This window comes from Prunus mume, linkage group LG4 (assembly GCF_029339155.1).
Source record: "Prunus mume cultivar Tortuosa linkage group LG4, ASM2933915v1, whole genome shotgun sequence".
NCBI lineage: Eukaryota > Viridiplantae > Streptophyta > Magnoliopsida > Rosales > Rosaceae > Prunus > Prunus mume.
This window is the reverse complement of record NC_142701.1, coordinates 16187260-16213444: the sequence shown is the minus strand read 5'-3', so window position 1 is coordinate 16213444 and position 26185 is coordinate 16187260. Positions and strand designations below refer to the sequence as shown.

At 38.7% G+C, this 26185-nt stretch overlaps 6 protein-coding genes and 1 pseudogene across 11 annotated transcripts; 3 read left to right on the top strand and 4 right to left on the bottom strand.

Annotated features, from left to right (window-relative positions):
• Positions 1–368: 368 nt before the first annotated feature.
• Positions 369–10726, bottom strand: LOC103327315 (Transducin family protein / WD-40 repeat family protein). 5 transcript variants are annotated; one of them, XM_089050299.1, is made up of 21 exons: positions 10291–10726; positions 10161–10207; positions 9918–10010; positions 9691–9808; positions 9516–9598; positions 9163–9386; positions 8927–9044; positions 8424–8506; positions 8047–8253; positions 7218–7574; positions 6766–6916; positions 6131–6322; positions 5719–5928; positions 5529–5621; positions 5007–5221; positions 4189–4746; positions 4024–4104; positions 3851–3936; positions 2280–3023; positions 1923–2076; positions 369–1805 (listed from the first exon to the last, which is right to left on the bottom strand). In XM_089050299.1, the coding sequence occupies exons 1-21, from the start codon at positions 10724–10726 to the stop codon at positions 1730–1732; spliced, it is 4326 nt and encodes a 1441-aa protein (XP_088906425.1). In that variant the 3' UTR covers positions 369–1729. The 5 variants fall into 5 exon arrangements, 4 of the variants coding, with proteins under 4 accessions (XP_088906425.1, XP_016649058.2, XP_088906426.1 ...); XR_016126071.1 differs by having other exon boundaries at positions 2280–3012; positions 9918–10207; XM_016793572.2 differs by having other exon boundaries at positions 9918–10207.
• LOC103327271 (chlorophyll a-b binding protein of LHCII type I, chloroplastic-like) lies at positions 394–1299 on the top strand (annotated as a pseudogene).
• On the top strand, positions 10612–12189 carry LOC103327272 (autophagy-related protein 8i-like). 2 transcript variants are annotated; one of them, XM_089050302.1, is made up of 6 exons: positions 10612–10747; positions 10873–10928; positions 11017–11034; positions 11128–11180; positions 11592–11710; positions 11833–12189. In XM_089050302.1, the coding sequence occupies exons 1-6, from the start codon at positions 10708–10710 to the stop codon at positions 11949–11951; spliced, it is 405 nt and encodes a 134-aa protein (XP_088906428.1). In that variant the 5' UTR covers positions 10612–10707; the 3' UTR covers positions 11952–12189. The 2 variants fall into 2 exon arrangements, with proteins under 2 accessions (XP_088906428.1, XP_008227799.2); XM_008229577.3 differs by lacking the exon at positions 11017–11034.
• A 3693-nt stretch (positions 12190–15882) lies between these two features.
• Positions 15883–18207, bottom strand: LOC103327273 (tolB protein-like protein). Its single transcript, XM_008229578.3, has one exon. It carries the CDS (start codon positions 18181–18183, stop codon positions 16045–16047), a length of 2139 nt encoding a protein of 712 aa, XP_008227800.2. The 5' UTR covers positions 18184–18207; the 3' UTR covers positions 15883–16044.
• Positions 18208–18707: 500 nt separating this feature from the next.
• On the bottom strand, positions 18708–21592 carry LOC103327274 (methyltransferase). Its single transcript, XM_008229579.3, has 9 exons — positions 21367–21592; positions 21203–21268; positions 20709–21080; positions 20393–20630; positions 20196–20253; positions 19739–19825; positions 19448–19582; positions 19196–19334; positions 18708–19029 (listed from the first exon to the last, which is right to left on the bottom strand). The coding sequence occupies exons 1-9, from the start codon at positions 21438–21440 to the stop codon at positions 18804–18806; spliced, it is 1395 nt and encodes a 464-aa protein (XP_008227801.2). The 5' UTR covers positions 21441–21592; the 3' UTR covers positions 18708–18803.
• Positions 21593–21717: 125 nt separating this feature from the next.
• Positions 21718–22463, top strand: LOC103327275 (ubiquitin-ribosomal protein eS31 fusion protein). The gene has a single exon (XM_008229580.3). It carries the CDS (start codon positions 21801–21803, stop codon positions 22269–22271), a length of 471 nt encoding a protein of 156 aa, XP_008227802.1. The 5' UTR covers positions 21718–21800; the 3' UTR covers positions 22272–22463.
• On the bottom strand, positions 22333–25958 carry LOC103327276 (uncharacterized). The gene is made up of 9 exons (XM_008229581.3): positions 25558–25958; positions 25417–25450; positions 25148–25306; positions 24857–24946; positions 24705–24770; positions 24525–24616; positions 24397–24444; positions 23975–24077; positions 22333–23149 (listed from the first exon to the last, which is right to left on the bottom strand). The coding sequence occupies exons 1-9, from the start codon at positions 25833–25835 to the stop codon at positions 23129–23131; spliced, it is 891 nt and encodes a 296-aa protein (XP_008227803.3). The 5' UTR covers positions 25836–25958; the 3' UTR covers positions 22333–23128.
• Positions 25959–26185: the final 227 nt, after the last annotated feature.

Sequence of the window (26185 nt, the reverse complement as noted above, 5' to 3'; positions counted from 1 at the left end):
GAAAGAAGCATTGCCAAAATAACAAAGCCCTACTACGCCTATGACTACGAGGACTTGGGTAAAAGCAAAATGAGGCCAAACCAAAAATTAAAAATGCCTTGTAAAGTTATATGAAGGACCAGAAGGTGACGTGATATGTGCTTTGAGTAAACAGTCCAAATAATTTCAATATAATCCATTGATAGGATGGGAAGATGAGCCGGATGCTCTAATCACTTCATCACCCCAAGAACCAATCAGGAAAAGGGTGAAGATACGCATGGATTGTGGATAGGATTGTGGATCTCACTGGATCCCTTATAAAAGAGAACATCATATTCTGCATACTCTATCATCAAACATTTCACTAGCTTCATAAGTATCCACCCCTCTCTCTCTCCGAAGATATAAGACATGGCAACTATGGCTCTCTCATCCCCATTCACCGGGAAGGCCATTCCTTTAAACACACAGACAGAGTTCTCAACTGTCCAAGGCAATGGTAGAGTTTCTATGAGGAGGGCAGCCAGAAAGCCAGCTGTATCATCAGGCAGCCCCTGGTACGGCCCTGATCGTGTCAAATACCTCGGACCATTCTCTGGTGAGGCGCCATCTTACCTAACCGGCGAATTCCCCGGCGACTATGGTTGGGACACCGCTGGACTTTCAGCTGACCCTGAAACTTTTGCCAAGAACCGTGAACTCGAGGTTATTCACTCAAGATGGGCAATGCTTGGGGCTTTGGGCTGTGTTTTCCCAGAGCTGCTCTCCAGAAATGGAGTCAAGTTTGGTGAAGCAGTGTGGTTCAAAGCTGGAGCTCAAATCTTCAGTGAGGGTGGCCTTGACTACCTTGGAAACCCAAGCCTAGTTCATGCACAGAGCATTCTAGCAATATGGGCAACTCAGGTGGTTCTCATGGGTGCTGTTGAGGGTTACCGCATTGCCGGAGGACCACTCGGTGAGGTCACTGACCCCTGTACCCAGGAGGCAGCTTTGACCCTTTGGGGCTTGCAGATGACCCAGAGGCATTTGCAGAGCTTAAGGTGAAAGAACTCAAGAATGGCCGACTTGCCATGTTCTCAATGTTTGGGTTCTTTGTGCAGGCCATCGTTACTGGAAAGGGCCCTATTGAGAACCTTGCTGATCATCTCGCTGATCCTGTTAACAACAATGCCTGGGCTTATGCCACCAACTTCGTACCCGGCAAGTGAGGACCCCTAGTGTGAACAAGAGATCTTCCAGCCACCTATTTGTGTGTAATTTAAGCTTCAAAATATGCATTAATGGCCAATTTAACTGAATCATGAGATATTTTAAAAATCAATTGAAGCTAATTTACAATTTACTGTTATATATCATTGCTTGTCGAAGTTCACAGCTCAGATTTCTAAAGTGAACCCCAAAACTGGTTAAATTGGCTATAATATATATCAAGGGCCCAAAAGAGGAGAGAAGAAAAAACTAAAATAAAAGACCCCACTCACCATCACAAAATCCCCTGGGAGTTTGAGATTCTTGTTGCAGCCTAGCTGGGCTTTTTGCACACATTGCAATTGTAAAATAAATATATATATTGGGGAGGAACTTCAAGACGGCTCACACATGCTACGCAACCCAGATATCAAAATTTTGCAGATCGAATGCCAGTGTGTATGAGGTGAAGACTTACTCATGCTTGGGTCAGACCTTCAGATCAATATGTAGCCATTACTGGATTATAAGATCACCGAAGAACCAAGTCCTGCATCCATCAACTGATGTCTTGAATTTCAGAGAACTCAAGCATTTGCATTCCTCTTCCAGCTACTGCAATCTGATAATGGTTCCTAAATAAAACACAAACAATACTTGGTAAGCTGTCGAAGAAAATTGTTATCAGTTCATATCGTACTGAAATGCTAAATCACTGTGAATCTTATGCTTTTATAAGGCGCTTTACTCACCTGCCACACGCTTTAGCATCCAGCGCTTCTGGCTCTGGGACACTGATGATTAAATAAGCATGCTCAATTAGTTTACCTTCCTCCTCAAGACGCCAGCACCTGACACGCTGATCCAGACCAGTGGAAAAAACCCAAGATCCGTCTGTCCAAACACCTTGAAAAATAAAACACAATTTGAATTCTTAGTAAAAATTATAAATTTAGCAAAGACAAAACACTAAAACTAGTACTTCAAAGGTTCTAGGAAAGGAGACAACAAGAAAACAAGAGGTTAAACACACAGGAGACACTTTTATGCTCCATATTATGAAGTACTCTAGAATGGGATTGAACTCAAGTTTGAATAAAATGGCCTACCTTTTACAGCAGAGCTGTGAGCTGAGGGGACTATATCATGATTTAGGAATCTGATCCAATAGTTCTTGTCCTGACTAGAATGAATAAAGTTCTTTGAATTTCCGAGTTGAGTGACTGACCTTCTGATATCCAGTGTCATGTTCTCAAATTCGGAGTCTGATGCTGACACTGACAATTCAAACCTAACACAGCTAAGGGCTTGATCATCACCCCCACTAATTAAATTGTAAAGAAAACCAATTTCAGGACTTTGACAACCCTCTACATCTGAAACATGGAGAGAATTGACACCAGATTGATGAATGTTCTTGAAAACATATAAAGGAGATATTTCACATATATCAGATGAGGAATCACAAGCATTCACTTCTGAATCTAGGGAAGCAGTATCACTAGCTTGTGAAGATGCTGTTCTGCTGCTTTCATAATCATTTAGCATCTCTGAGGTTCCATCCATAACACGATCAAGCAAATTGTGATCAGTTTCCTCTCCAGATTTTACAGTGGCAGAACCAGCGCCTAGTCTATTCTTTGACATGCTACTGCCTAAAGATCTCCACTGTCGTCCACCCTGACTTCCTCTCCCTGTCCGTGGCCGTTTCTGACAATCAATGAACTTTTCTACATCAAGTACTGATACCAGCTGCATGAAAGCCTGAATGCTTCTAGTGAGGTCCCAAAAAGCAATACTTCCATCAGTAGCCCCACTAATGAGAATATACAAACTTCCAATCTGAACATTTTCTGTGAATAGAAGTTATAAGAAATGGTACTTTGAAAATATAACTGAAAGATATCACAATACAAAATTTAGGACAAACATTTTCGAATACTCACAACCCCAGCATGGACATGCTTTGACAGTATAAAAATCATGACAAGGGAAAAAGCTCAGGTCATAGAGAGCAAAGTTATGGCAGTGGCAATTATCTCCTCCACTGATATCAACATGCAGCCAGGAAGAGGCATTTTTATGTTCAATAAATCAACAAGGATCTCTAGTTAAATTTAGATGAGATGTGACAATAGTATTAGAAATCTAAGGGGAAAAAAGAAGAAAAAAAAAATCAGCCATGTACAGACACGATTTAATCAGTACAAGGTCCATTCAGAAGAGGGATCGAGCAATTTAAATTGGCATCTATTGCTTAGACCAAAACACATGCCATTATCAAACGATATACACTTTCTTTTGAGGTGCACTTGTAATCTATATTCTCTATGGTTAGAGACGGGAACACCACTCAAATTCCAATGGCATAGGCTCAATGGTCAATGCCTTTATAAGTTATAACAAAGGAACTGATGGTAAGAGATGCAGTTGTGATTTGGATCCAATCAAAAGGCAAAGGCATCGTTATAAACATTCAAATATTTCTATAATAGCCACAAATAACAAAATTGTATCGCATTAAATGATGAGCAAAATTTCAGTCAAGAAAATTGCCTAACTAATGAAGTACCTTGGAGTCAGGAAATGGAGGGTTTCAACAATTTCATAAGATACATATGTCTTAAGGTTTGACTGGTTTACAAACTTCTAGACCCTGAAGAATCCAACAATAACTAACCTTCAGAAGGGAGACATGTGGGAAGGATGACATGCTGCAATGCCAAAACTGGTGATGACAAAGGAAATAATATAGCAACATCAAACCTACAGAGAGATAAAGAAACAAATGTAATATATGAGATGATAAGAGAATCATTAAGAATAGAATAGGTTAGGATCCTTCATAAATACCATAGCCTATATGGTAAAACAAGAGCCCGTAATGCAAGGGTGGCATCTGAACAAGCGACTACAATAAAACAGACGGTAATCCTGAAAAGAAATCCAAAATATGGTATTAAATACAAAAGGGAAATCAGATAAGTAAAAATAAATATTAGTCGTTTTTCCTATTACCTGGAACCGGCACATTTAACCAAAAAAGCAGTGACAGCCAGGTATCTCCAGTCATCTTCATATTTATCCTTAATGCCAGATTTCAACTCCATCTTTCCATTTTCTGAAGACAGTGACATAGATCTTCCATCAGCTTCTGCACTAGAAACATTCGCAGCTAGACCAGCCTTTTTCTCTATGTTTTCTGGAAACTTATGAGCAGTAGAATACTTGGCTGGCATATCTGTGGAAAGCCACTGGAATGACATTGAAGATGACTCTTGCAACAAAACTTTATTGCTATTTCCAGTGATGTTATGCTGTTCTTCCTTCTTGTCTACCTTCCTACTTCTTAGTAGCCAAGAAGTCAACACCCGCTTTGCACCAACAGATATCAACAAAACCGGAGTTTCTATGTTCTCCATTGCTGCATTTTGTCCATTCGTATCGGGTATGTTGGTCACATCTGACGGAACTATGCTTATCTTTGACACGGAGCATATTGATCTCACAGCTGATCCACCAACATGCTCCCCAAGCAATTTTGATGCAGACCAATTCTCAACCCCTGGCATATACCTAAGTGAATCATTAGACAATTAGCTGGTCTTGTATAAACACCTGAAAAATCACTCAGTTTTGACACACAGGTGGGTTCATATTTTAAATATCACGCATATATTCATTTTTCTGTAGACTACAGCATGCATGTATACTGTTAGCTCCGTTCTCAAGGTTTACACGAGTGGAAATACATTCAATTATATTATACAATAAATTCAACTGTTTGTCCTTCAAAAAATTTGAAGTTCTTAAATAGCTAAGAATTATAACCATACCTAGTCAACCTCACAGTTCCATCTTCACACCCAGTTGCAATCCAACTAGATCCAGAGAAGAGGCTGTGCTTCCCAGATACTCCAGGTTGAAATCCTTCCGAGACAAAGCAAATGGAATGCATCTCTCTTCCATGGAATTGGATATGCAAATTCCCGGAGAGTATCTTCCTTTCACTATCAAGCACCCACTGCCTATGAATATAAATGATTTCATCCTGATAAATCAAAGAAATATAGTGCACAGTTTTAAGATAAAATCCAAATGAAACCTTATCTTTTCAAAGTAAACAAATGAAACATACGATAAATTATTAACAAAAGATAGAATGATGTGCTTAGCAGCAAAACAGTTCACAAAGCAATTCATAACACAAAACTAAAGGAACTCATATCATGCATTATGGATGTTTATTTTAAAATGATAAAAAAACACTTTTGACCTGCTCCGTGGATCTACCTTTCCACAATGCTTATTTTATTTGTGGCTCTGAAATTACTAAGTCTAAATAGATTAGCACGAACCTTAACATATGCAAAGCAGTTCTTTATTTCTGGTATATCACCAAGATAATAGGAATGAGGACGACGCCATCCACCGCATGGAATTCGCACAACCTGCAACAAAATATGGGCCCTTAGGCACCAAATAAATAACACGAACAACTTACAAATCATTTCAGTAAGCAGTCTGAGGTACAGGAAAGGACTCTACCTTGGTCTCAGTCATTAAGTTCCAAATAATAAAATCCACTGATGCAAAACCAGCAGCACAATGGCAGCTTGACAACTCACTGACAGAGCTATTATCAGTGGAGACGGATTGAATAAGACTCAACTCCTTCACTTGCTTCATCCCTGTAAAGTCTAATGTCTTCCTATCTGTTTTATATTCCAGATAGCATATACAACCATCTGCTCCTGTCTGGGAAAAATGAGAAATTAAGTACACAGCAGCCTACTTGAATGAAATATTATCTTCCAATATTTTCAGATAATGGCTAGAACATGTTTATATAAAAAAAGAAGCAAAGTTAAAATGCACTTGTACACAGAGACACACTCAGAATTACTAGAAAGCAAATGCTATGATCACTCTTGTAGATCAAAGTTGAAATTTGACATACCGAGCGTATTTCAATCTCACTGGAACTTAGTCTACCTACAGAAACACTTGAAACACTTGATATCCCATGAGCTCCTTTGAAATAATTTGACGGAGATATTTTCACATTAGATGCCACCTCTGTGCCCTGCAACACGCCCTTCCGCAAAGGGAACAAAACAAGATTACCACGTATATCTCCACATACCAATACCTGCAAAATTCAACCAGAAGGGGTGTAAAAACAATTATTAGATCAAATTCAAGCATTTGAAAAGTGAATCAATCCAACATCTGATTTTCACATGATCAATGGTTGTTCATGTTTATTGTGTTATAAATTTAGGCACGTAGTTAATAATTTTCTTAAAGTTGAAGGGAAGGGCTTTCATCTCCCTATGTAGCTCAGCAGTAGTCATTGTTCGCTTTCTTTCATCTCAACTTTCAAAATCATGATTTGAGAGTGTGTGCGCTTGTGTGAGAGGGGAGGTATTGTGCCTACACAACACTGAACCCCTCGTTATTATTAGTAATTCTGAACACTTATTACCAATCAAAGGTTAAAAGAAAATCGAAGAAACAGAAAATGGCACAGAATGTGACAAATCCCATTCAAATGAAATTAAAAGAAAAAAGAAGCTGACGGAAAAAAATTACCTCTTCATCCAAAGATGCATCTAAGCACATGATTCGGATTCCAAAACTAGATGTGAATTCTGCTACAAGAGATACATTGCAGCTCCTGGCAGAATGGTTAGACAACCTCCAAAGCTTCAATGTTCCTCTAGGGTCAGCTGAGAAGATGTACCTACATGGCAACAACAGCAGAATTGATGGTCTGAATATTTTAAACTTCTGCATCTGAGAGTTATTCCAAGAAGGCCTAGGTGATGTCTGTCATCGAAAATCTAAGTGGCAGGGACATGATCATTCTGCCAATTAGGAAGTAGTATGTGTAGCCATCGCAGAATATGGCTCACCTTTGACAATCATGGACAGTACATCTAGAGTAAAGACCTAGATAGTATCAACTCAGCACCCATGAACAACTTAGGTATAGAAGAAATAATTAACAATTATTATTTAAAAAAATAATGGCTGATCCTTACCCATAACCTAGTGACTTGCACCAATGTGTCCCTAGGAGTTGTCTCTCCATTCCAGCAGACCAAGTAAGGGCAAAACCCACTTTTGGGGTACAAGCATCACATATAACCCCAACGACTGTCATGTTTCCTTTACCATCTCCAACAGCAACCCAATCCTCAACACTACAGCAAAGTTCAAATGGTTCTGACAATAAATCCATGCAAATAATCGGCACTTCTTCACTGAGGCGGACAAGTTCAGTCCATTCTACTTCTCCATTGTCCAATAATTTAGCATGGTACAGATAACCATGGTTTGTGGAAACGTATAGTGTATCCTCACGTGCAAAGTGCAAGCAACGTACATACTCGCTTTTGCTGAACCAAATTGAGAAAAAGCCAACAAGTCCTCTTAGTACCAATGTAAAGTAAGATAGAATTGCGGTAATCACAAAATTTCAGGAAAAGAACAACAGAAGAACCATAGACCAAAGGATCGAAAGTGTGTGCGTGTGGTGTGTGTATTTATTATAAAGCTTGCTGGGTTCTGACATTCAATTATTTAGGTGTTAACTACCTGTCCAGTTGATTGTTTATCATACATTAAGATTGTTATGACACATCTACAATTACCTGACTCCAGGCAGCCGGACTCTTATAGTCATGTCCTTTCTTAGCTATGGTGCCAATGAATCAATGCCCTTGCTGAGCATGTGGAGGACCAAATTGTCACATTTTCAAATTTCCAAGACTACAGACTTATCTTTTCTTTCTCTTTAGAAATATCAAAAGTTTGGAGTTAACAATGTTGAGATGGACCCCAAAGTTTGTTCAATATTCAAAGTACTACCTGTCCATAGGTCCACTATGCTCCGACAAAGTGGGGATATGAGTTGTGTATGCAATCGTTCTATCGATTTCTTTTGTCTCTGCAAGTCCCTCCAGTCCCCAAGAAAGTGAAGCGTGCAGCTGATGCACTTTTATTGCAGAGTCAAAACCAGCAGTAATGAGAAGTGAAGAGTTTGGATCATACAAACATCGCCATATTCCCCTTCCTCTGTACATAACACGACCAAAAAAAGTAAATGGTTGAGGCTATTTTCTTTTCTCCAGAAATTATTTTACTGTTATGTTGAGATTTGGATCCTCAGTAATCAATACAACCATTTCATTTCAAAACAAATAAAAACCAAAGTAATCAACAGAAAGGAACTGCAAGCCACTTACGTGTGCTCCTTGATCATTTGAAGGTGTTTACCATCCAGTCCCCACACACGACATGTACAATCCTCACCAGCAGTGACAATCAACTAAAATAAAAAAGTATGGAAACAAGAACTAATCAGCACTGTACACATAAGTAAACTTATAATCTAGTCTAGATCATCTCGACCATCGCCATCAGGAGAACTCAACCCACGTGCTAAAAAAACCAGAATGATTATGAAAACAATTCAAGTTGACTAAGTTAACTGATTTTGGAAAGTTAACCCTTATCACCAGACATAATGACAGACAGTGAAATGGCATACTTAGAGATAGACAGGACTGAAAATCCTATCAAATGAAAAGTTTTCCCCAGGGAAAAACTGACATGAGTAATCTGTTCTAATATATGGTGAGTTGACTCTCCAACAATTATTATTAGTATTATTATTTTGGATAGGAGAGAAAAAAATAAACAAGAAATAAGAAGGCAATGAGTATTCATAAGATTTTGTAAAACTTACAGAACCAAAAATACAGCAGTCCCAAACTCGGGCATTGTGACCAAACAGCACAAGGCCAATGGGTTCCCCTAGCTTCTCAGAATGTTTCATCTCAGAGGAAACTTCCCAGACACGAGCACTACACCAATGAAGAGACCAAATCATTGATTGGAAGCATCATTAAAGGAAACAAAAAAAAAAAAAAAGCACAACTTGCTGGAGATTTTAAAATCATATAATTTCAGTAACTACTTCACCTGCGATCGTCAGAGACGGAAACCAGTTTGGATCCATCAAAGGACCATGCTATGCGGAAAATGGAACCTTCATGTCCAGAAAGTTTGCACATATGACTAGCTTCATACTGCCAACCATGAGGCTGAACACATTTTGGGAATAAATTACTCTGATCAATGTGGTCTTCTACTTGACTTGCTAAAGATGATGCATCATACTGAGGAACCACTTTCCAAACAATGATCTGTGCAAATCCAATTCTTTAGTAGTTATCTAAACCAGAAACATGCATACACACGCATACACACACGCACACTGAGCAATCATTTGTTTGGATGGGTGGGGAAAACTATGAAAAGAAAAGATTAGCCACCTCGTTATAGATAGTACCAGATGCAACACGGAGAGCTTGAAGATTGTCACCCCATAACCGCATTGAATACAGAAGGGTTTTCTCTACAGTTGAATATAAGAATTCAGTTCTTGAACTTCAAATAAAAGTTTTTTTTTAAAGCTAAAAAAAATGAGTCAATTCAGCCAGAACTAACCAGGATGGTGAACTTTAAGAACCACAGTAGAAGTTGTGACATCCCAAAGCTGGACAGAGTTGTCACTACACCCTATAGCAAGACAATCACCCTCCTCATTCCAACCACTCACAGACCCCTGCTACCAATTCAACAGACCAAAGAAAAAAGAAGAAAAAAAAAACTCACTAATATTCTCAACCTGATAAAAAAAAAAAAAGTTGTTGAACTTGAGGAAGCATTCGTACCTTCAAGAATGAAACATCCAATACCCAATTAGCAAACTTTGGCAAGGACTGTAAGAGCGTCAAACTGACACTCACTAGCTGCCCCATTGCAACCTGCAAACTAAACATCTTCACTCTCCTTTCGCCAAATACAACAATGTTGAAAGCAACAACAGAAGGCAATGTTCCCTCTGCGCAATCAGTAGAGCTACAACAAACTATCCCATGCACTCGAATGCCTTGGAACACGTCGAACGACCTTACCATTCTTCCCACTTCCAAATCATACACCATGATTTGAGAACCTGACCCTGTTTTGTTCAATAAAATACATGTTAAAACGAATTTGAAGCTGAAGATTTTCAGAGAGAGACTGATACTATGAAAGTCGTACCGGCGATGAGATAAGGGAAAGAAGAGAAGCTCGAAGGTAGGTGAAGAAAACATAGAGCTGAGATTTCTCCGAGGTATTGACCGCTTCGCAGTTGCCAAGAACCTCTCTTCTTCTCCACTGCCATGGTTTGGCTTTGCTTCGTTGCTTGGACTGGCTGAACTTGAATCCTTTTCTTTGTTGTCTGAGAGTTACTGACTGAACCGTTTGAAGGGTTTAAGCGTAATGGGCTGGGCTGGGCTGGGCTTGGCCCAAACAATTTGTGTAAGTGGGAAAGATAAACCCAAGAAATAGAAACCTTGTTTCTTTCTTGAAAGGTCGTCATCCGTTCTCCAGTTCCATTGCGTTTGCGGCACCGTTTCCCTCTTCCTCTGCAATCTCTCAGACGCAGACGTAACGGCACAAACCACAGACTCACGGATGGGTAGAACAAAATCATTCAAGGATGAGTTTACATTCGGTTTGTTGTTGTTCCAAACACTTGAAGTCTTCTTGTGCAACAAAATCTCATCTTTTTGTTGTTGTTCTTTTTGTTTATAGAATCTGATGTTATAACTTGTATCTCCTTGTTTGAAATTGTTTCAGAACAAAGGGTTGAAGAATCACAGGACATCAAGGCCAAATACCCTGATCGAGTACCCGTAAGACCCACCAATAAGTCTTTTTCTTTTCCTTTTTTTTTTTTTTTGTTTCTCATTTTTGGTTTCAACTCTGTTTACGGACATACAGGTTACAACTGAAGATTATGTATGGTTGAAATTGAAGGGAAAAGAGATGTTATGGGATCATTCATATTCATTATTACTAACTATCAGATTTCTCTGGGTAATGGTATCACAGGTAATTGTGGAAAAGTATTCCAGGACCGACCTTCCTCAGATGGAAAAGAAAAAGTAAGCTTAAGAGACCTCTTTCATATTTCAAAGTTGCCACCTTTATACTTTCTATCAGTTAACACTAGATCATTGTTCATTTCAATGGTCCTATGACCGAACCCTACATTTGTGATTTGTGTCTAAGATTGGAATGGGTGTGGCTGCTGATTTGCAATAACTTATAAATGATTGCCTTGGTATGAGTAATTTATCAAAGGCTGCTGCATTACCTTGTCAAATCTCAAATGCCAACATTGTCTAACCAAATTTCTAAACTTTGGAGCGTTGGGTTCCTCCTGCTTTATGCTTGGAGGAGTTGAATGTTTTTTTTTGTAATGTGTAGACTAATAGCCATGTACACTTTAACTTACACTAATAATAATAAGCTTATAAGTTTTAACATCCTTGTGATCATCTCTTTGATGGTAGATACCTTGTCCCCCGAGACATGTCTGTCGGGCAATTCATTTACGTTCTGAGCAGCAGACTTCATCTGGCCCATGGAAAAGCTCTCTTTGTGTTTGTGAAGGATACTTTGCCTCAAACAGGTAAATGGAAAATTGATTCTTTGTTTGTAGTATCAGTCATGCATGGCCTGTTTTGATTTTCTTGCCAGAATGATATTGTAACTTACAAGTCCTTTTTCTCATGAATGAATGTCACATTGCAGCTAGTTTGATGGACTCTGTCTATGAATCCTTCGAGGACGAGGATGGATTTCTCTACATGTGTTATAGCACTGAGAAAACCTTTGGGGGCCATGCCAATGTTCAGAGATATGAACAATGATTTCTCTTTCATGGTTGTAAATTCCTGCAAACTTGCTCTACCTTCCCACCTTGGCCTCACATCTCTGTTTGGAATGGATCATAACGTATTCTTCAAATATTCAAAGTTTAGTTGTTAGTACAAGGAATCTTTGGATCTACCGTATGATATGAACCACCTTTGGCTGCCCCTTTTTCTCTTATTGTTCGTTATGTTTGGATATTATAATATCACAAAGCGTTCCCTAAAGTTTACGAAACTATCAGATTGTATCCTTAATAATTTTTTGTATCACTCGTGGTCCTCAAGGTTAGTATGTGCGATGATAAATGGTCCTTGCCATTAAGTTCCATCTAAAACTTTGTTATTTTGCTGACGTGGCATATATATCACAAAACATCATTGAGGTTCACACACCTATTACAAATGGTTCTTACGAAAATTTTCAATTTTTTTCATTTAAAATTCATAAAATTTTGGTTTTCTTTTTTAAGTTATTTATAAATGAAAAAACCATTTATAGAAGGATTTTAATCTTAAGGACCATTAATGAACCCTAAATCTTTAGTTTTCTCATTTTTTCATTTTATGAATTTTAAATTATTTTTAAAAAACTCCGTTAGTTTGTTGATGTGATATATATACGGAGCCCACATCTACAATAATATAGTGTGACATATATTTAAAATATGTTTAATTATGTACATGGCCCATGTGCTTTCAAACTTATCTCAGATTACCACTTGTGTTTGCAAACGTCTCAAAGTACCCCACAGCCTTTTAAAACCCTCTCACGTTATCCGTTCCGCTTTTTGACGTTCCGTTAAGTTTTATTCTTGTTCAAGAACAAGCAGCCCTCCCCTTTGTTACTATTCATCCGAACAGTTTTGGGCGGCCATCTCCTCCTCCGACCACCCAAGCGACGGCATGGGTATCAAAAACCAAAGACGTTGTCCTCTACCGCCTCACATCTCAAGAATGCCAACCGCCGTCTGGATCGTCGGAACAAGCAAGAAATAGGCCGGTTTTACCCAAAATCTTCATCGCTCGTTCGGGTGATTCCAAGCACCATTTGCTTCGATCCATGTATGGTTTTTCAACCTTTCGAACTGTTCTTGCTATTAGTTGTGTTGGTTATGAGAAATTTATGAGTTTTGGAGGGTAAATAAGCAATTGAAAATCTGCCGGTTGGGGAGGGGCTGCTATTCTCAAATTTTGGGGGAGGGGGATGAAGAGAAAAATAGAAGAAAAAGGAAGTGGGGCCTAACGTCAGAACGGAACGTCAAAAAAATGACGAACCGGGTAATGTGAGATGGTTTTCAAAACGTTGGGGGGTACTTTGAGACGTTTGCAAACACATATGGTAATATGAGATAAGTTTGAAAGTACAGAGGGCATGTACATAATTAAGCCTTAAAAATATAATATATTTAAAATAATTTAAAATTCATAAAATTTTAAAAAGAAAACAAAAATTTTATGAATTTTAAATTTTAAAATTAAAATTTTTTGCTAGAACCATTTGTGATAGGTGCGTAAACATCAGAGATATTTTGTGATATATATATATATATATATATATATGCCACGTTAGGCCTGGGCATTTGGACCCCAAACCCGGCCAACCCGCCCAAACCAAACCGAAATATATGGTTCGATGTACGGTTTGCAATATTCAAATCCACAGTTTAACCAAACCAAACTGAAGATATTAAAAAATAGGGACATGTTGGAAAAAGCAAAAGGAGAAAAAAAAAATTTAAAAGAAGCAAAAATGGACAAAAATGCCCTTATTTATTTTTAGATTTCCTAAGGAATCCAATACATTTGCATGTCTTTGATTTGAAAGTTGAGTGGTTTTTTTGTCTTTTTTGAAAAAGCTTTGGCTTTTTCCAAAAGTGAAATTTTTTTTATATCTAAAACCTAAAAAACCTTAAAAAATACTATATATAATATTATTATAAGAAATATATATATATATATAATAATACATAGTTTCAATATTTTCAATTTTTCTTCTCTCTCAATCTCTCCGTTTGTCTTATCTTCATCAGTCCCTCTCTCTATTTTTATTTTCTCATTCCTCTTATACATGTTTTCACGCCCTCTCCCCGCCTCCCTCTTCTTCTTCTCTCTCCTTTCTTTTTCTCCTCTTCTTCTTCTACTTCTCCATCTCTCCCTATTTTTTTCTCTTCTTCTCCTCTCCATTGCTTTTATTTCCTCTCTCTCTCTCTCTCTCTCTCTCTCTCTCTCTCTCTCAGAAAGCCAAAAAATCGAAATCGAACCAAACCAAACCACCAATTCCAGTTAACTGAAATGGTCGGTTTTCATCAATTATGGTTTGGTTTCGGTTTTCAAAATAGTCAAACCGAAGCCTACGGTTCGATTTCGAGTTGAGCCCAAAACCGAACCAACCCAAACCGAGCCCAGCCATATGCCATGTCAACAAACTAACGGAGTTTTTGACAGAACCTAACGGCATGAACTATTTGTAATCACACATACTAACCTTGGGATCACGAATGACAAAAAAAAAATTAAGGATGCAATATGACAGTTTCGCAAACCTTAAGGACGTTTTGTGATAATAAACCTTATAATAATTTGAGCAAATTTTGATAAATCACATCAATATGTCACGTGTTGCATCCGTGTGTATATCTTGTCAAGTGAGTCAGCGAGTGGATATAGTAATTTATAATTGTTCTCACAAGTTTATTGATTCAATTTAGCCTCCCGACATAAATCTGTTTTCATAAGGCTCCTCTCTCCATAGAGAGATATGATGTCTTACATTTCTGTTTTGACCTCCAACTCCAAACAAAAAACTATTTATTCAAAAAAAAAAAAGTAAATTTGGTTTACACCCTTCAAATTCAATTTGCCGTACCTAAAACCCTTCACTTTTTGTTCCTATAAATAATACCTAATTTGTATAAGTAAAAAACCCATGACTAGGATTCAACTCAGCAAGTTACCTAATTAAGCATAAAATCTGATTTATTGTACTTTTCATATTCCAAAAATACCCCCAACTAAGCCATTATTGCATTTTGTCTATTAATGTAGGAATCAATATGGAAACAGCTTTTAATTGGATTGTATATAATGACAGATGTTGAATTTGGAAAGATCTCCAAATGGTTGTAATGAATGTAGGAAATAATTTGAAACATTTTTTTTTTAAAATTTAACAATAAATTCAAATTTGGGTAATCAGTTTGTTTAATAAAATGTTTATGTTATTTTCTTTTTATGAATTATACATGACTAATAATCCACTTTATAATTGTTTATGAATAAAACTATACATACTAATTATGTTGAAAAAATAATATACCTATTACTTGTTTGTTTTATGAAAAATATAATTTACCTAGTATGAAAAGTGTACATAATTATCTATTCCAATATACCTACATTATACGACATCCAATATACCTACATTAATTTTAATGTACTTACAATTAGGATTTAGGTATTATATGTCATCCAATGTACCTACCATTTGAATAATATACCTACTACAAATAATTTATCTAATAATGTACCTATTTTTTTCTATAAATAATATAGCCTTTTTTCTATGAATAAAGTACCTATTATTTGTTTTATTAAAAGTAATTTTTTTAAATGAACCTATTTTCTCTCTCCAAATAACTTACCTATTTTTTTCCTCTAATAATGTACCTATTTTTCATAGGTACATTATTGGATATGTAATTTATAGGATACCTATATTTTATATGTATATATCTATATTATAATTTTCATAAGTACATTATTGGATATGTAATTTACATTTTTTTTTTGGTTTGCAATTTTAGGGGGCGGGATGTGAGAAATGGGGTGATTGATATATTAATAGGGAGTATATTAATTACAATTATGGCAGTTAATGAAATGCTTGAAATAAATTATAAATAAAATATGAAGTTTAGTGGCAACGATGTAAAATATAGAAATACTACGACCTCTTATATCCTACTGGTAATTTAAATTTGAAATTGAGTTTTACACGTAAATTTATAGAGTGATGGGTATATGTCTAGGAAATAGAAAATGTAAGGATCTATATTAGACAAGCCTAAAAAAAAAAAAAAACAGATTCATTCTAGAAGTCGCAAGAGATCCAAAGAGGTTCTTCAAACTGACCCTTGAGCTTATCTCCTCCAACTTCGTTGTCCAAACGCAAACGCCCCATGTCCACCTCCTCATCACCCTCAAGCCACGCTGGCGTCCCATTCTCGTACCCATTCCACGTCAGCCTCCTCAGTCCACTCCCGTCCAATCTCACCACATACAAGTCCCCGTACGGCTGAAACTGATTCGGCAGCGACACCGGCTCAGCAATCACGCCTCCCAAGTTCGCCGTGAACAACAGCCACTCCCCATCCTTACTAAAGCACACGTGGTTAATCCTCTCCCTCTCCACGTCATCTCCCGCCGCGTAGACCCTCCTCAAACCAGAACCGTCCGGTTTGATGACGTAAATGCCGAACACCGCAACATCATCCGGGTTGTGTCTGTTCGATGAGAAAGCAATGAGGTCTCCTTTCGGTGACCAGCTGGGCATTGTATCAATGCACTGGCCCTCCGTTAACCGACGAGCATCACCATTAAACTCGCCGTTAACGGCGTCAATAATGTAGAGGTTCTTGTGGCCGGTCCGACCGGAGCGGAATACCAACGACTTGCCGTCTGGGGAGCACGAAGGGAAGGCGTTGTTCCCTGTGTCCTCTTTAGTCAATATCTTGACATTGCATGGGATCTCCTCTTTATCACCGTCCAGATCAGACGGGTTAAATTCAATTCGTGCAATCTGGACCGTTGTTTTTGCGGACTGGAAGATTGGGCCCAGCGAGGTAAAAATGACGTGTTTCTCTGTGGGGCTCCAGGCGTTGTAGAACGCTGCACGGTCCTTGATCAAATTCCAACGCTTTGAGCCGTCGGATTTGACGATCTTGATGCCGGCGTTGGCATCGAAATCGGGATTAAACGCGATGAGATCGCCGTTCGGAGAGAAGGTTGGGAACGAACCGTGAATCCTCAGCATCTGGAGTTGTTTGATTGGAGACGAAACTGGCTCGAGATAAGGAATCGTCGTCTCCCCCCACTGGGTTGACTCACCGCGGAATCGGTGGTACCCGAGAAACTGGGAATTAGGAGAAACAAACGGGTTGTAATGGTGGAAGTTCGGGTTCAGAGTCTCGGTCACCGGACGAAAAGTCTTTGATTCGACATCGAAGAGCTCAATATGCCGGAAATTCTTTTCTGGCCGGCGAGTGGCGACGGCGATTTGCTTGCCGTCGTGGAGAGCAGCCGGAGTGAAGCAGTGGAGCCCGGAGGGAGTGACCCGAGTGGGAGTGATCGGGTACCCGGAAGAAGACTCGAGATCTTGGGAGAAATCGACCCGGAAAATGCTCCACCAGCCGTCGTCATCTTGGCGGTGAAAATAGATGACGGCATCGCCGGACCAGGTGGGCCAGCCACCTCGCTCACAGACGAGTACACGCTTGCTGGGCTGCGATGCTCGGAAGACGACAATATCGGTGTTGAGGTGGTGAAACTCACCGTCCCAAGGACGAGAGCCGTAGGACGCAACGGCGATGAATTGGCCGGAGAGAGAAATGGCGGGACTGTAATCGACGGAGTCAGAAGGAGTCAATCGGGTGGTTTTGGTGTTTTGGTTTTGATCTTCATCCAGGAGGAATGTGGTGGTAGTGGAGTAGAGAGCAGACCAGGACTTGAAGGGTCGATTGGGGTGTTGGTGAGCTGAGATGAAGTAGAGGATGTCGTTTTTGAGGATGGGGCGGTCGTGGAAGAGGCTTCCGGGTTCGGAGTGTAAGAGTTTGGGGGTGGGAAGTCCGGGTCGGGTTAGGTAAATGGCAGGCAACCCGGTTCTCTCGGAGATGAAGACGACGGAGTGGGGATCGTCGTTGGCAAATTGGGCGTTGAAGTTGACGGAAATGCCGTCGGAGAGGCGGTGCTCTGAGGCGAGATTATTGAAGGCGGAGTGGAGGGGGAGTGAGAAAAGGTCGAAGCCGTAGTGGGGCCTGCCAACAGTGGAGAAGACGACAGTGCCTTTGGGGTCGTTCATTGTGATTGGTGAGAGTTGCGAGAGAGTTGAAGATGAAGGTGATGGCTTTAAGGTGGATCGATTTCGTGGATAGAAAGACAGTAGTAGGGGTGGCGGTGGTGGAACTGGATATGTATGAGATTTTCTGCGTATGAGCTGACGTTTTTTGGACATTACCAGACAAGAAGCACTATATTATCATATTATGTTATCGGACGAAGAAAACAAACGCAAAAGGATTTCATTATGCCGCGTGGACCAAAAAATAAATAAAAAATTTAGTGATATACTTATTCTTAACACTAATCTTATAAATAAATCATATACAATTGAAGTTTTATAAACAAACCTAAAAAAAATTCAAAAAATGACAACTGACCTTATCGAATTTAATATTAATTATTAAATTACTTCGATGTCCTATTGAGTGTTTTGAGTATTTTTATGAGATTTTAGATTAGACTTGTTTTAAGAAATTGATGGCAGTTTTGTAATTTCAAAGAAGTTAAAAGTTTTTTTGTTACGTTGTAAATGGACTTTGAGTGTGTTTATAAAGTCCATTTTATATAGAGTATTTTTATATTTTGGGCCTCTATATTAAATATAATAGTGAATTTCCCAAAAAAAAAATTTGTTTGGGGGGGTGGGTTTTGCATGCGAGAGGTGTCAAAGGTTAATACTCCTCCAAAAGCAAAAGAGAGAAGAATTTGTCAATGTACTAGTTCAAGAAGACGCTTTCACAAAATTGTACATTAGAAACAATCTGAATTAAAGTAAAAAAAGGAGATGGCATCTCACAATTGACGGGGGCATCTACCAATCAATAGATGGTTTTCAGGAGAAACGCTGGATGGGACGTATTTGACAAACTGTGCGTCTAAGCCATGTTCCTTCATCCACATCAACCTACCCATATCTATAATCTTCTTGCACATAAACCCTAACACAGCCCTTTCAACTGCCTTCATATTTCTCACAATGTCTTCAACTCCATAATCCTCACCGCATTGCTTCTTTTCACTGTCACAACAACATGGTAAGCAACCATCATCAAAAAGAAAAAGAAAAAGAAAAAAAGAAGAAGAGGGAAAGCCATCTAGTGGTTTGGCTATTAACTGTAGATTGAAAAGATAGAAATGTTAGACGTAGGCATTCAGATAAACAAAAGTTCAACATGATTACTTACACAGATTCAAGATGCAATTTGCAATCAGTAACATCTGGGAGATCGGCACCATGATCAGCATCTACAGCCCAACTAGTAAACCAAGTAATTGCATGAAATTCCTCTTTTGTGATTCCCAACTCTAATAGATATTTTTTATCTGCAAGGAAGCCAAATTTTTTTCACCCATTCATCTATGAAAAGATAAATGCACATAACTTAAATGACTTCAACTACTAATTCATAAACTGTATGGTGAGATAAATTGATTACTTATGTATTGCTTCCACTGGCAGAGATGATGGCAACATGTTGCTATAGCTAGACCTCTCAGGTTTGGGTTAACACTCTGCAATTCAGCATTACTTTGATTACGGTGTTCACCAAGGCAACATCTCAAAGTCAGATCTGCATAAAGAACAAAATTTATACAATGTACGAAATATATAAGTTATAATTAAGTTATGTGATTCAGTGAAACAGAAATTCCCACAAGCAACAGTTATTTGTTCTCTGTATGTGTAATGATTATTTTAGGGTATGTTTACGAAAACATATGATCACCTGTTGCAGGCCCACAAAGATGTTTACCAATAGCAAGGTAAGGATCTTCCTGCAATGACTCAACAGCATTCAAGTTTAAATCCTCAACTGCAAATCAAACATTGTAATATCACAAGGTATCCGCCATCTTATGTATGATATTTTTTTTTTCTTTTTACTATATAAAAAAGCTATAATTTCTGTCCATGGACACAAATATAGTGTTTGAGACCGACAAACGGTTTTGGCAGCATCTTCCCATATAATTAGCCATAACCCTATGTGCATGTAATTTTATGAAATTAAAAGAATAGTGTGCACAACTGATATCTGCCTATTTGCTTGGACGAAGAGACAAAGAGTTGGCTAAAAGTTACAGGAGGAAACTCATGCACTTTCTTTACAAGGTAGTAGAGATAATGAAACTACACAAACTCTTTTCTTACCAGCAAAAATGGAAAAGAAAAAGAAACCTTACTGTCAATTCTCAAACGTTGCAATATCAAGCTCTCTTTCTGCCGCAAGGATCGATCAGCCTAGAAATAGCATCACATGACATACAGAATGAGTGAACTATTAGCCAATCTAGGTCCAAGGAAATGAACATCTTCAAATTTGATTGTATAAAAGTCAAGCAATCTAGCCTTAGGAAAAGATGCATTGAACCAAACTAACCTTTAACTTGTATGATTTTCTTTCAACCAGAAAGACCTTTTTTATCCCATAACAATCTGCCAGCATCTGTGTCAAGTATCCCCTGCCGGCTCCAAACTCAACCACCGCAGGGATACCAGTGTCATCATCATAATCCGCCCTCTCCTTTCCTAGAGAACTCATCAATACACCAAGATCTTCCAAGTTCCCAAGAATGGACACCTGCTGCATAACATGTTTCTCTTGAACTGGCAATTTTCTGCAAACAACGACTTTATCTTACATAATCAAACAACCCCACATCAAGAATGAAATGAACATTCCAGCTCATATATACCTGTCAACCTCTCGTTTAATCCATATTCCACAAGCTTCTGGTACCTTATATGAGTCCTGAATATCCTTGCATATAGATTCATGAACATGCTCAATTTTCTCAATTAATTTATAGAAATCAAGTACAGTCATACTATAAACAGCATTCCTCTTCATTTCTGAAAGAATGTTATCCAAAGACCCCGACTCGGGGTCATTAGAAGATTCCAAATCATCGGCTCCTTTGGGTCTGAATGTTTCTAATTCTTCCTGGTCCTCTTCTTTGCCAGCATTGATACCCTTTTGGTAAAAGGGTTGGAGAGTCAAAGACTGCACTTGTTTGAGTAATGGGCATCTTCTAACATGTCCTTCAAGATTCTCTTTAAGTACAGAGCTATTGAATCACATAAACAATGGAAAGAAAAAAAAAGGTTAAACAATTGAATGCAGAGACCATGCTTAGTGAAAGATTCTAACTTCCAATCAGACAGAAAAGAAGAGAAAGAAGGAGCTTACTGAGAAGGGTCTATTGGACATGGAATCCACTGGCTATCGGACCTGGGTGTGTGGTTGCCACAGAATCTACCATAATTTGGTGTTTTTGTTTGAACAAACTTTGAAAAATCAGAAAGCAAACTAAACCAAAAGAAACAGAGTACAGAGAAAGATGCTGAGCTTACAAAGATTCGTTGAGGGGGATATTTGCACAAAATCTCTTCTTTTTAGGAAGCCAAAATTTGCATCGAATCTCCATTGTTTGCTCTCTTTTTCACTCCTCTCCGCTTCCAGCCCGGCAGTTTGGGGACACCCTAGTCGAGTGATTGAAACTGCCTCTTCCACCTAGAGACAGATGCTGCAACGATTGTCGTATAGCATCAACGGCACGTCGTTTGATTGGACAGTGATGGGCCAAGCCGATTTTGTGAAGCATCAGCCCATTGAAAACACGCCACGTCACTAAAAACCTCCTCCGTCAGGGACATAAAAGTCATTTCCTGTCCAGACCCCAGGGTCCTCAAAACCCTAATCCCCTCCCATCTCTTAAGCGCACATTTGAGAGAGCTGAGAGTTGAAACCCTAGCCGAATCTCCCTCTCTCTGTCTGCGGAGAAAAGATGCAGATCTTCGTCAAAACCCTAACGGGGAAGACTATAACCCTAGAGGTTGAGTCTTCCGACACCATTGACAATGTGAAAGCCAAGATCCAAGACAAGGAGGGCATCCCCCCAGACCAGCAACGTCTCATCTTCGCAGGGAAGCAGCTCGAGGATGGCCGAACCCTAGCTGACTACAATATCCAGAAGGAATCGACTCTGCACCTGGTGCTTCGTCTCCGTGGTGGAGCCAAGAAGCGTAAGAAGAAGACCTACACCAAGCCCAAGAAGATCAAGCACAAGAAGAAGAAGGTCAAGCTCGCCGTCCTGCAGTTCTACAAGGTCGACGATTCTGGAAAGGTCCAGAGGCTCAGGAAGGAGTGCCCCAATGCTGAGTGCGGCGCCGGAACTTTCATGGCCAACCATTTCGACAGGCACTACTGTGGTAAGTGCGGCCTCACCTATGTCTATCAGAAGGCTGGCGGCGACTGAGTCAAACGCACCGTTTTGGGTTCGTTTTTAATATCTCTATGTTAGGGTGCTGAACAATTGGTTAATTTTAAATAATTCTGCTTTAGGATTTGGAACCGTGTTCTTATGGTTTATGGTTTATGTATTTTGATATGGTACTTAGAATTTTAATTTCAATTTTGGAGTTCAATGGTTAGCTATTATTATTTATAATTTTGTTATATTTATTTTTCCTGTGATTTGATGTGCTTTTTGTTGTATGGATGAACTCAATCGTTCTTATCCAGTAGGTGGAATTTGGTTTCTGATTTTTTCTATTGACACAATTTCCGGATGGAATTTTTTGCTTAACAAACTTCACATGTGTTGATTTCCATCAACTCTCGACATTCCCAATTTGATGTGGGTTCTCCATTCCCCTGTGCCTTTCGAAGTGGTTCTCCAATTATTGGGTGAAATTTCAGTCTGTTCTCTGGTCATACAGCTTAGAACTTGAACATATTTTATATTAGTTGTACGCCTGTGATTAATTCATTTTGTATTGAAATTTGTTTCCTAGAATATTGTCTTTTGTTCGGTTCAGTTCGATGTTTGTTATTTTGACCATCAAATTGAGTTTTTAGTTGCTTCTGCTGGTAAACTTATTTGCTGCTGATGCGGTTGCATTGATGCACAGGATATAAACTGCCATTAATGTGCCCCGTTTCGGTCACAATTGCAATTAGAAAAGCAATTTCTGTTGGAATTAGTGTTATCTAATCCTGTGTATCAATACAATTTGTAATCATTTCCAAATACTATAGCGGGAATGATGCCTGTTTTGCTTAGTCTCATTGCTCATTTAGCCCTTGTTGAACTCCTTATTTCTGTTCTGATGTCTATAATGTTTCCATGCCGTCCTGCAAAATCACAGTAAATTGTTAAGTATGTTTGGTCAGATGACCTTTTGTCTGCCTAGCTATATCTTAAAGGAAGCATAAGTCAAGTCATGCTTGTTGAAGTAGTTTCTGGTTCTGCATTTTTTATCGGGTTTTTCCTATTTTGCAAGGTAGCATTGGGTTTCTGCATCCTCAAAACTTTAATATGTAATGCCCCCCAAGTTCCATTGCCTTTCAAAAGCCAATGTTGGTTTTGAAATCTCTAGGTAAAAAAGTTATTTGTTTCATGATCATGTCCACAAAGAGTATGCTTCCTTAATTATTGTTGCCAAAGTTAATTGAAACTTTTTTACCATTTAAATGGAAGTTTGTGTTCTATTTTACCAGTCTCCCACCATACCACCATATGTGCCTGTCTGCGTCATTGGCCTGAGCTTTTTTGATGCACTCTGTGTTGTATGTGCCTTCTGTGGTTCATTTTCCCTTATTATCTACGAAACTTTTTAAAATTCACACGTTGAATTGGATTTGAGGATGGGGAAGGATTGTGAATATTTTCTGTTATTGTGAATGTCATATCTAGCTGCCTGTCTGGTGGGTTGAACAGCCTTTGGACCCGTTAGAATCACCAACTCCATGGCCAATTTTATTCAAACCAGTAACTTGTAATGGTAGATGTCTAGCCCGAGTGACAATTACAAAGAAAAAATGGCAAGCTGCTTAACAATGTGTATAGGTATAGCTTAGCAGTATACAAAATATGGGCGATTAATCCCCAGAAGATTTAGAACAAGTGTCTGCTTATCATCAAATAATCAAAGGATGATTGGCAAATTATAACCTTACCAATGCACGAGGAAACAAGCTTGGGAGGATTGAAATTTTGGCCTTGACGATTAGGGAGTATATCCAAAAACAGGGAATGTGCCATACTGCCAATCCAAAATACCTGTTGTATAGTAGGAATACACATAAAAATTTGGATAAGATTCTTTTTTTATTTAACAAAGATAAAAATAATACAAATTTATAAATAAACTCAATCCTAGACATGTATTTATAAAAAAACCCAAGCACTGTTTAAACATAGAAACACATCCAAAATCAACCCCAAAATCAACAATTGTATATTTTTTGGGTGTGTTTATAAATGGGTTTTGAGTGTGTGTAATGATGGGTGTTGGGTTTTTTTATAATTTCAGTCCCCATTTTGGGTGTTTTAGTGAAACTCCCAAAAATAATTGAAGGATATGGCTTAGGCGACATACCATAAAGGTGCCCAAGGTGTATTAAGCTCAAGGAAAGGATATGGCCACCTGCGGAACAAGGGATCTTAACTGAAGCCAAAACAATTTATGTAAAATTTCTTTCTGAAAACAATAAAAAAAAAGTTTACCATTTAACACCAAAGGCGTGAAGGAGCCATTGGAAAAGAATATAGAGGAAGCCGAAGAGCGCAAAATATGCAAAACCCGACTTAGGAAATGGCTGAAAACAACGTGCAAAGTAGCATCATTAGTTTTGTGCTGTGAAAAACAACATTCAAAACAAAATGGCAGTTTTTTCAAAGACTTACAAGCCTATTGAGAGCGGTATCCCCGATTAGAAAAACAGCATTCACAGCATGTATGGCACCTATCAACTGCCATTGACATCATGTATCATATTCATATGTTAAGAGGAGTTAATCTTCCTGTGTTAGAAGAGAGGAGAAGACGAGCAACTCACCAGGGTCAGTTCGAATTCTATGCTTGTTAGAAATGGTAGTATGAGACACCAAAATACAATGTCTGTTAGCATCACAGCACCTGCACATATCTGATTTCCCAAACATATCTTACTCATATTAGCTTCAAGCCCTCCAACTAGACAGCCATATATGATTCATGTTGGTTTCAGATGACCTACTAATACAATAATACTATAGCCCTTGTAAACTATAACAAAGCTTGCTTCAAAGATTAAATCTACACTAGAATCAAGGATCAAGGCATTCAGCACTCAAAAAGATGGACAAACCTGATACATAATCTGCATTAGATTTCCAAAGAATCCTGCTCTTTGGCTTATCTCATTTCGAGCTTGGTGGCTTTTCGATTTGACTCTACCCTTCGATTGTTCTTCTCTGTAAGTAGACCTTCCAACCCAACATCCATGTGCAGATATAATTGTTCCCAGCTATACACACAAACAAAAAGCATAAGCAAATGTAAAGCAAGAGATGCTTAATTTGATATTATTGAAATGGCCAAACTAGTTTGAGTTGATCAACTCTTTCTATGTCATACCGCAAAATATAGCATAACCAACGCAAAAGTCCACCTACAGCCCAATTTTGCCACAAATATTACACAGCTCTTGATGTTGTTAAATAAAAAGTCTAATAATTTCAACAACTGTGTGTGATGTGAATGAATCAAAGCTCTTACTGGGTGTAGAAAACGAGGGTAAAAAGTCCATATTGGGAGACCATGTCATAGAGCATTTTGGCCATACAAAGGAAGACCAAAGCTCTGTAAAAGAGAAGCCAAAGAGGATCGAGGGATCTCCAGCATGTGCTCCACAAGTCCACAGAATTCAAAGGTTGCTGCTTTGCTTTCTTCACAAATTTCAGAGCTATCACTGCTGGAACGGTAACAATCAGAGCACAAACCAGCACTTGCCATTGAAGCCAGTAGCCAGGGCCTTCTCCTTCTTCACTGCTCATTTCTTTCTGAACAAACCCAGAAAAAGCTGAATCTCAACTCTCAACTCTCAAGTGGGAATTCTGCAAGAAAAAGAGGGAAGATGACTGGATGAAAAATGCCAAGCAATAATGGCCTACTGGGTAGGTAGTTGAAATCGAAATGACCGACTATCTAGCTATTGAGAGGCCAATGGTAAGCGTCGGGGTGGGAAGGCCCACCAAGTTGTTCACGGCTCATTACTCACGGACCATATGCCTTGAAATTTTGTTCTTAGTTTGTAATAGCATCCACAGTGAGGAGGTATATAATGGGGTGTATCTTAAATATACAGCCGTTGTGATCAGAATCACTCATAATGGAGGGTGTAAAT